The 10778-nt window shown below is 41.4% G+C and overlaps 1 protein-coding gene and 1 long non-coding RNA gene across 2 annotated transcripts; both read right to left on the reverse strand.

Annotated features, from left to right (window-relative positions):
* Positions 1 to 3611: 3611 nt before the first annotated feature.
* Positions 3612 to 4989, reverse strand: LOC125885218 (uncharacterized). The gene is made up of 6 exons (XR_007448825.1): positions 4881 to 4989; positions 4647 to 4799; positions 4310 to 4565; positions 4118 to 4222; positions 3954 to 4029; positions 3612 to 3799 (listed from the first exon to the last, which is right to left on the reverse strand). It is a non-coding gene; the product is annotated as an uncharacterized LOC125885218 (long non-coding RNA).
* Positions 4990 to 5101: 112 nt separating this feature from the next.
* Positions 5102 to 10765, reverse strand: LOC125885263 (homeodomain-interacting protein kinase 1-like). The gene is made up of 12 exons (XM_049570813.1): positions 10685 to 10765; positions 8442 to 8696; positions 8159 to 8350; positions 7282 to 7463; positions 7060 to 7183; positions 6734 to 6850; positions 6551 to 6619; positions 6230 to 6417; positions 5748 to 6143; positions 5569 to 5633; positions 5346 to 5460; positions 5102 to 5264 (listed from the first exon to the last, which is right to left on the reverse strand). The coding sequence occupies exons 1-12, from the start codon at positions 10718 to 10720 to the stop codon at positions 5102 to 5104; spliced, it is 1902 nt and encodes a 633-aa protein (XP_049426770.1). The 5' UTR covers positions 10721 to 10765.
* Positions 10766 to 10778: the final 13 nt, after the last annotated feature.

The raw sequence follows: 10778 nt of genomic DNA on the forward strand, positions 1-10778 counted from the left end.
ATGTACTTAACAAAAAGGTGAAATAACTGAAAACATGTTTTATATTCTAGTTTCTTCAAAATAGCCACCCTTTGCTCTGATTACTGCTTTGCACACTCTTGGCATTCTCTCCATGAGCTTCAAGAGGTAGTCACCTGAAATGGTTTTCCAACAGTCTTGAAGGAGTTCCCAGAGGTGTTTAGCACTTGTTGGCCCCTTTGCCTTCACTCTGCGGTCCAGCTCACCCCAAACCATCTCGATTGGGTTCAGGTCCGGTGACTGTGGAGGCCAGGTCATCTGCCGCAGCACTCCATCACTCTCCTTCTTGGTCAAATAGCCCTTACACAGCCTGGAGGTGTGTTTGGGGTCATTGTCCTGTTGAAAAATAAATGATCGTCCAACTAAACGCAAACTGGATGGGATGGCATGTCGCTGCAGGATGCTGTGGTAGCCATGCTGGTTCAGTGTGCCTTCAATTTTGAATAAATCCCCAACAGTGTCACCAGCAAAACACCCACACACCATCACACCTCCTCCTCCATGCTTCACAGTGGGAACCAGGCATGTGGAATCCATCCATTCACCTTTTCTGCGTCTCACAAAGACACGGCGGTTGGAACCAAAGATCTCAAATTTGGACTCATCAGATCAAAGCACAGATTTCCACTGGTCTAATGTCCATTCCTTGTGTTTCTTGGCCCAAACAAATCTCTTCTGCTTGTTGCCTCTCCTTAGCAGTGGTTTCCTAGCAGCTATTTGACCATGAAGGCCTGATTTGTGCAGTCTCCTCTTAACAGTTGTTCTAGAGATGGGTCTGCTGCTAGAACTCTGTGTGGCATTCATCTGGTCTCTGATCTGAGCTGCTGTTAACTTGCGATTTCTGAGGCTGGTGACTCGGATGAACTTATCCTCAGAAGCAGAGGTGACTCTTGGTCTTCCTTTCCTGGGTCGGTCCTCATGTGTGCCAGTTTCGTTGTAGCGCTTGATGGTTTTTGCGACTCCACTTGGGGACACATTTAAAGTTTTTGCAATTTTCCAGACTGACTGACCTTCATTTCTTAAAGTAATGATGGCCACTCCTTTTTCTTCAGTTAGCTGATTGGTTCTTGCCATAATATGAATTTTAACAGTTGTCCAATAGGGCTGTCGGCTGTGTATTAACCTGACTTCTGCACAACACAACTGATGGTCCCAACCCCATTGATAAAGCAAGAAATTCCACTAATTAACCCTGATAAGGCACACCTGTGAAGTGGAAACCATTTCAGGTGACTACCTCTTGAAGCTCATGGAGAGAATGCCAAGAGTGTGCAAAGCAGTAATCAGAGCAAAGGGTGGCTATTTTGAAGAAACTAGAATATAAAACATGTTTTCAGTTATTTCACCTTTTTTGTTAAGTACATAACTCCACATGTGTTCATTCATAGTTTTGATGCCTTCAGTGAGAATCTACAATGTAAATAGTCATGAAAATAAAGAAAACGCATTGAATGAGAAGGTGTGTCCAAACTTTTGGCCTGTACTGTACATATTATATTATGTTATGTTATATTATATTATATTATATTATTATAATATATATATATATATTATAATATTGGTATACATATATATATATATATGTATATATATATATATATCATTGGTGTGGAGGATGCCATCATCTTCCTCACTCACAAGGCCCTGTCTAACTTGGAGAGTGCTGGAAGCACTGTGAGTCATATTCTTTGACTTCTCCAGTGCCTTCAACAGCATTCAACCCAGCCTCCTGAGAGACAAGTTGCTGGATATGCAACTTCACCCGGACATCACTGCCTGGACTTTGGATTACCTCACGGGCCGGCTGCAGTATGTCTGGGTGGGTGGCTACGTATCTGAGGTGGTGTCAAGTGACACCAGGGTGCCCCAAGGAACTGTTCTGGCACCATTCTTCTTCACCCTCTACACCTCTGATTTCCGGTTCAATTCTGGTTCCTGCCACCTCCAAAAGTTTTCCGATGACTCCTCTATAGTCGGGTGCGCCAGAAATGATGACAAGGAGGAGTACAGAGGACTGATTCAGAGCTTTGTCGCGTGGAGCAACCGAAACCACCTTCAACTCAACATCAGTAAGACTAAGGAGGTGTGGTGGACAACCGGAGGAACCAGAGGCAACCTGCCCCAGTCACCATCCAGGGCGAGGAGGTGGAGATGGTGGACTCGTACAAGTACCTTGGGATCTACATCAACAATAAACTGGACTGGATTCATAACACAGATGCCCTCTATAGGAAAGGACAGAGCAGGATGTTCTTCCTGAAGAGACTCAGATCGTTTGGCGTTTGTAGTGGGCTCCTCAAGACCTTCTACCAGTCTGGTTGCCAGTGCACTCTTCTTTGCTGTAGTGTGCTGGTGGGGTGGAGTTAAGACTGGTGAGGTCAACAGGCTCAACAAGCTTGTGAGGAAAGCTCACTCTGTGGTGGGACTGGACCTGGACAGTCTGGAGACAGTGGCTGAGAGGAGAGTGAAGGACAAAATCTGTGCAATCCTGGACAATCCTTCTCACCCTCTGCACAACGAGCTGTGGCTGATGGGCAGCTCATTCAGCCAGCAGATTATCCCACCCAGGAGCAGAACTGAACAATTCAGACGCTTGTATGTGCCCACTGCCATCAGACTGTACAACAAGCAACATCCAGCTCTGAACTGACTTATTTTGCATCCGTCCAATATGACACTTTATCTGCCACCTGTCACTTTATTTCATTCAACACTTTGTCTGCCATTTTTTAGTCACTATATTCATCTGTTGTAGCAATTTTATTTTATCTCTTATTTATCTATTATTATCTTTAATTTTTACATTTTATGTCTTCTCTTTAATCTTATTCTATTTAAGGTCCTTTGATTTTGTCTTGTGCTGTTGTGACACTTGAATATCTCCCCTGGGGGATCAATAAAGTATATCTTTTCTTATCTTATCTTATCTTAATATATTATATTACATTATACGATATAATATGATATAATGTAATATTATATCAAATATAAAATATTTTTTACATATATATTACATTATATTATATTTTTTTTATTGTGTATTGTATTATATTATTTTTGAAAAAAACATTATATTATATAATGCAATATAATATAAAATTATATAATGTAATAATGTATAAACTAACAAAGTATTTTTACACATATATTACATTATATTATTTCACATTATATATCAAATAAGTATAAAGGATAATATGTATTATTTATATAATATTATTTGAAAAATTATATCACATAATAAAATATAGAGTAATACAGCATAAAATGATTTACAATTTAATACTGTATATGTAGTACGTTATATTTTTTGTATTCTATTTCATTATTCTATAATAATAATACAACGACAACACCTTATATCCAATTAATGAATTTATTTTATTTCATTTGATATCATCCAATTTTATGCTATTTTAGATTATCCAATTACTCATGTCAAGAGTAACGAAAAATTATGCCCAAATCATGATGACACTTCCCTCAAGCGGGCAAGGAAAAACTCCCAAACTCACCCTTCACGGGAGAGCTGGAAGAAACCTTGGGAAGGACCACACGAGAGGGAACTCCCTTCCAGAGATAGTGTAGTGTCTTATGGGCAGCATATCAAACAGACAGTCATAACAGACGTCTCCTGTGCAGGCGTTACTTACCAACCTCCTAATGACCTGATATTACCCTGAACCGTTGATCTGTGGTCCTGATCCTTTGTCCTGGCTCCGTCGTCCTCCGTCGTCCTCCGTCGGCCTCTGTCGGCCGTCGTGGCTCTGGTGGCCTGCCACTGTCCAACAACAACAAAGTTTAGTTATGGCAAGTTCTCAAGTTTGCATAGCAAACTTTCAGTAACAAATTTTAATCCTCACAAGTATCAGACCTAAAGTTTCTTGATTTACAATCAGCTGATCCTGAGCGTGAGTTGCATTAGAAGAGCTTACCTGCACGTGAAGGTGCACCCTCAATCCAGGCTCCTCTCTCTCTTTTTCCTCTGTGGAGGAGCTGCAGTCTGGATTTCTGCACACATCAAAACTTGTTTGAATCTCTTGAATCATAAAGTCTAATGGGACAGACCGACTAAAGAGGGATGTGACGCAACACCTACCTAATCGGACACTTTCCTTTTCCTCAGAGGTCTGGTTTGGGCCACTGTCACCGGAGAGGATCTTTTTCTTTTTTTTTCCTCTTTGGAGATGAGCAGTCTGGGTTCCTGCAAAGATGAAATGTTGTTTAAATATCTTGAATCCTACAGTAACAGCACAATCTCTTTAAAACTGGGAAGTGACAAAATACAAACTTTTCAATGATCTCTGGATTTTTGGCCTCGCTGGATGATGCCTGGTTAGATTCCTGGCGCTTCCCTGTGGGGAAAAAAAGTTTTAAGGTTTCACCAAAACCACCTGCTTTGTTTTTAACTGAGACTGAGACCCACTGAACAGGAGTCAAAGATAAGCTTGCTTTTCTTTTGTGTCTCAGACTCATCAGTTGGAGCCTTATTTGAATCATGTGACTGGCTCATCTTCCTCTTCTTCCCCTCTGGCGAGCATGGAGTTCTGCATAGATGAAATGTGTTTGAATGTCTTGAATTTAAACAGTTGGCATAAATAAGTTCAGACAAATAAAAGAACACTTACCTTAACTCAGGGTGCAAGGCCACAAAAGTCACCCACGTCCTTTTCCTCTGAGGTTTAATTTTGGCCTCAGTGGACGGAGCTTCAGTTTGGGTCTCACTTGATGAATCCATCACTTCCATCTTCCTCTTCTTCCTCTCTGGCGAGCATGGAGTTCTGCATAGATGAAATATGTTTGAATGTCTTGAATTTTAGCAGTTAGCTTAAAATAATTTAGACAAATCAAAGAGCACGTACCTCAATCCACTATAGGAAGCTACAAAAGTGGCCCATGTCCTCTTCCTCTGAGTTGTTATTGTGGACGGAGCTTCAGCCTCTTTCAATTCAAGCAGCAGGCTCATCTTCCTCTTCTTCCTCTCTGGTGAGCTGCTGAATGGAGATCTGCATGGATGAAATGTGTTTGAATGTCTTGAATTTAAACAGTTGGCATAAATAAGTTCAGACAAATAAAAGAACACTTACCTTAACCCAGGGTGCGAGGCTACAAAGGTCGCCCACGTCCTTTTTCTCTGAGGATTAATTTTGGCCTCAGTGGACGGAGCTTCAGTTTGGGCCTCGCTTAAAGAATCCATCACTGTCATCTTCCTTTTCTTCCTCTCCAGTGATCCAGTGTATGGAGTTCTGCATAGATGAAATATGTTTGAATGTCTTGAACTTGAACAGCAATCTTTATTAAGTATAGACAAATAGAATAACACCCACCTTGACCCAGTGTATGAGGCTACAAAGGTCGCCCACGTCCTTTTCCTCTGAGGCGTAGCTGTGGCCATGCTGGATGAAGCCTCAGCTGGAGCCTCTTTGGAGGTTTCGTGTTGCTCTGCATAAAAGGAAAAATGAAAAATATAAAGTTATGATGCTTACAATGCTTCAACGTGTTATTCATTTAAAGCTGATCTCAAATGTGTGCTGCTATAGATGATTCTACCTGCATGTGTCTCGATTAGATCCATCCTCATCTTCTTCTTCGGGGCTGGGCCGCTCTCCAGACTTCTGCATAGATCAAATACAGTTTCAGTCTTTTCAATTTTAACAGCAAATATCAGGTAATCTGTATATATACACGTATACTGCAAAGTAAGACCAGGAAGGGTATACAACACTCACCTGTCACCGCTCTGTGAGGTTTCAGAAAACCTCCTCTTCAGTTTCCTCACATCCGATACTTTGCCAGTATCGGATGTAGCCACAGAGGTGGTGGGCAACTGGTGCTCTGGCGTTGCCTTTCCCTTGGCAACGGAACAGCTGAGTTGCTGTGGCCGTGGTGGACTCTGGTCGTCACAGATGGAGAGGCTACTGAAGATGGCCGATGCAACCTCCAGTACCAGGGGATGCTCCTGGTGATTGTGCCAAGCAGGAGCAACCTGGCTGGGGGTATTGTGCTGGTCCAGGGTGGCTGTGCTGGTGGAGGCCTGCGGGTTGAGCCATGAATCCTGTTCCATGTCTTCTGATCTCTGACTCTGATCCCGACAGACTTCCATCATCTCACAAGCTGATTTGGTGCTAAGAGAAGATCAATAATTAAATCAACATTCGTCCATCCGCACCAGCACAGATGTTCTACACACAGCATTTTAATGTAGACCTACTAGAAGCTGTTGGGGTAGCTGTCAATGAGGTCAGTCATGGTGATGAATGGATCCTCAAGAAGAAGGCTGGGCGATATCCGTTTCCTTGGGTCCAGATAAAGCATCTTCTTGAGTAAATCAATGAAGTTGTCCACATCTTCAACTTGTGCCATGGTGTCCTCATCTGACAGATGGCAGACTGGTCTAATCTGAGAATAAATCAGAATAAATCACAAAGGTCAGAAAAATCTCTGTTTATCTTAATGGTGCTTATGATTTGTGGCGAATGTACTCATTTTTAAGAAGAAAAAAAAATCTGATTTGCCAAATGCAACTTCCTACCTTCTTCAAATCATCCAGGGAGTTGAACTTGCTATTGCCCCTGGTGACTTGTCCGTATTCCAAATGTGTCTGAAGAGAAATTTCGTTCGATTAGCTTAAACACAGTGAGCAGCATGACAAAGACAAAGACACTGATGGATACAAAGATAAAAAGGAAGCCATTCTGGCTGACAGTGTTCATACCTTCAATCTCCAGCGGCGTCCATGGCGTCTGCCACTGCAGAAGAAGTCCCTTGTTTTGCTGCCATTGTCCAGAAGTCCGAGCGGCAGCTGACCCTGGGTCTGAACCATATGTCGTAGCTGTTGGCACAACACAAAGTCACAAAGTCAGTTACACTTATTAAATATAAAGATTTCTTTTTGTTGTTTTATTTGTTTTGTTAGAGGAGTAACTGCAAAGTGACACACTACTGCACAAATATAAATGCTCATTACAGCAGAGCCCATGGCCTAGCCTCTGTGTAGAAATGACACACAAACATAAATCCGCCTTTAGTTGTAATACTGACCATGTCATACTCGCTGCTGCCAGGGTACAGGGCATAGCCTAGGAACAACTCCGCATCAGTGCAGCCTAAAGACCACATGGCAATGGCTGCTGTGCAGGGATGTCCCAGGATGACCTCTGGAGACCTGAGAAAAGAAATACAAATACATTGTTTAGGTTATTTGTTTTAGTTGCTTTAGTAGATATAAAATCTAAATCCTGAACTCTGCCATCTGTTACTTACCTGTAGTAAAGCGCCTGCATTTCTTCACCACTCTTCATCTGGGAAGCATGACGGGACAAGCCAAAGTCAATCATCTTAACCTTCAAAGGCTGGTTTACATGGTCCACCATCATGATATTGTCTGGCTTGAGATCTGTGTGCACGAGTCCAAGGCTTCCCAGGAGTTGTAGAGTCGTGGCCATCTGAAAGTCACGAATGAATCATGTTATAAAGTCAGTCGCTGTATACAGGTCAGTTTTTGTTTCTGAACATGGGCTTTGCCAGGCTGAGGGCCCTGTAAGATCTGAGCTGAGTATAATTTCAGAGCAAATTAGTTATTTCCAGTTGGTGGAACAGAAACAGAAACACCTGACAATTTAATGCAGTGGATCTGAGTCCTGTACAATATGGATTATAGTCCACCTGGTGGACAAAATAGCAGGAAATTCACCACAACAGTGTGCTCCAGGGATCAAAAATGCAAACTTATTCCCAGGTTTTGAGACTCTATATGACAGCACCACAGAATACCCTCAAAAACACTACTCTGGTTGCCAAACAGCAAAGTCCAGTCACACCTTGGCAACCTTGGCAATAGCTACATTGATCATAAACAGGTGAGGAGGCTGACCTTTAACCTTGGACATGTTGCTTTAGCCTCAGTTGTTAGCACTGCATGTATGTAGCTGCCAAGTGCATATTTCAGATACCTTTTACAGGATTCTCATTTTAAAACTGATCGGCTGGAAACATTAAAAGGTCAGCCTGAAAACTCACTGTCACTGTTATCATTGTAAGCTGTATCTTGTGGGAATGGGAAACTTGACAGGTAGAGTAACAGTGACAAGGCTTGGTGAATTGTATTTTAATGTGACCATCTCCTGTATGCAGTACATACCTGGTGCAGGATGGGGCGGATCTCTTTCACAGAGAAACAGTTGCGAGGTCTCTTTTCCAAGAAAGTGCACAAACTCATGTCCAGCATTTCAAACTCAAGACAAAATCGCTCTTTGTCAGTAAAAGCACCGTAGTATCTGACAAAGTTGTATCTGTCTGAGTCGAAAGCTCTCAGTTGTTTAAGGATGGCAGCCTGGGGAACATATCAGATGTTAGATTTCAGGCAAATGATTTAAAGTACATTTGAAGCATTGCACTGTACAAATGAAACCTTTGATACCTACCTCGTTCAATGCCTCAAATTTATAGGTGTTGTTGATGATCTTCACAGCCACTGTTTCCTTAGTGGCTGACTTGGTGCACTTGGCGACTTTTCCAAAGACTCCCTGCCCCAAAAACGAGCAGATCAAGTAATCTGAGGAGGGGGAGGAGAGGACGCCAAGGATGACCTGGGACTCATCATCTGAAGATGAGGAGGAGGATGTGGTGTCCTCTTCAGATGTTGTAGCATACTGAACTATGTCCCGGTAACTTGTAGACTAGAGGAGAAGGAAAGAGTGATGGAGACAACATGTCGTCACATTTTGTCCCAAAACAAGACACCAGCAATAGTAGTATGAAGAGTTTACATGCAGAGATGATATTTATCATGCCCTCTTTTTGTTTTAGTGCAGAGTAAATCAGAGAGATAAAGATTTGAAAACCCATTTCCTAAATTCCACTATATTTAGAAGATTTACCCCCACTGATTTCAAATAAAGATAACTGATCACATCTCTGTCTGAAAAGCAACCATGATGCCACATGCCATTTTTTGTTTTTCTTATCAGACTTAATACAACCTTCATGAAAATACAAACTTAAAATAAGGTGTGAGATGGGGTGCAACTATCTCAGCTTATCCTGCGTATGTAGTCACATAAACATATCTGCTTATTAGTTAATAAAAGCAGATCACTGGAGTCTACTTTAACTTCCTCCCACAGTCCAAAGACATGCAGGTTAATTGGTGACTCTAAATTGGCCGTAGGTGTGAATGTGAGTGTGAATGGTTGTCTGTCTTGATGTGTCAGCCCGTGATAGTCTGGTGACCTGTCTTTTCGATGTCAAAGCAAATCATGTTGGTTGTACTAAATTAATTGAGTTTGTCAGATTATTAAATACTCATAGGATTGACTCGATAATGCCAGAGTTGGAACTACTTCAAAAGATGCATGCAAATTGTTGCCTTAATTTTTAAAAGTTAAACCAGTGGATGCTTGTTTACAGTGTATAATAACATTGTCTATCACAACTTGTACTTGTGTGTGTATTTTACTGTTTCCTGACACCATGAGTTTGGTTTTGTTTAAATTTAATGATAATTTGTTCAGAGTGACTATTTAAGTACCCCAGTATAAATAGCCTTGGCCTCACAGCTGAGCTATTTTCACCCCTGTATGACGTGTGACAACAAACTTTGTGGGTACAAAAAACCTATAAATTGTGAAGATAGTAAAGTCTTGTGTGTGACTTATGCTTCAGGGATTTATACTTTGGGATTTATCCAGGTTTCATACGAGCAGAGGAAATCTCTGCTCGTCGCTCGGCTAATTTACACAATGTAAAATGCCATAGGCTTGTACTAATAACGTTAGCATTTTGTATTTGTTTGGAACACATGTTTAGTATGACAGTTGTTTTGTCGGTGAATCTTGTGACTTGTAATGGAGCCAAACTGTGTGCTGTTACCTTCATGAAATGTTGCTGTTGTCCCTGGTTTTATATGAGAGGAGGGAAAGATCGCTAGTTGCTCGGCTAATTTATACAATGTAAAATGCCATAGGCTTGTGCTAATAACATCAGCATGTTGTATTTGTGGGGAAAATGTGTCTGGATTAACACAAACATTTGTCTGTGAATGCTGCGAGTTATAGTGAAGCTGATTTGTGTACTTGTGTTTGAAACTGTTGCTATTAAGCCATGTTTAATGTGTGTTTTGGGTGTGTTTTAAATCAACTAAACTTTACAGTGCTTAACTGAAACAACCGCCGACAAGTGTTTTGGAGGTGTAACTGCAGAATGACCACCGCGCAATTAAAAATGCTCACAACGGCGTGGGCTAACTAAACCACTAGCTATATAGCTAACGTAAGTCCTGAGGGTTGAGGTTGACAAGATAATAGTTTAGTTGTACAAAATGAGGGTACAAATATTTGCACCAAGGTGGGTATAAACAGCACACGTCACTATAATCCAGGGTACGACAAACCCTAGGTTAGCTACATAGCTAACGATTCGTTAGCATACACTGCTATACACCAGGGTACAAATAGCATCCTCTTCTAATTGTTTCCCGGTACAAATAGCAATATGTTGATATTTGCACCAGGGTGAAAATAGCCCTTACCTAATTTGTTTCTGACAAACCACATTTTTAATTTATTCATTTCTGCTGTGACTGTACAAATTGTTGCCAGTGTCTCATAGTATACATCTTTGCAGGGAAACTGATTTTCACAGAAACAAACAAATTGAATCAATTTACCATTTTGTCGCTTGTTGTATCTTGAGAGATCGTCATAGTTGAAAAGTTGAAGTCGATCCCTCTCGTCGAAGTGTGCCAGTTGAAATGGTGAACC

This window comes from Epinephelus fuscoguttatus, linkage group LG24 (genome assembly GCF_011397635.1).
Source record: "Epinephelus fuscoguttatus linkage group LG24, E.fuscoguttatus.final_Chr_v1".
Lineage (NCBI taxonomy): Eukaryota > Metazoa > Chordata > Actinopteri > Perciformes > Serranidae > Epinephelus > Epinephelus fuscoguttatus.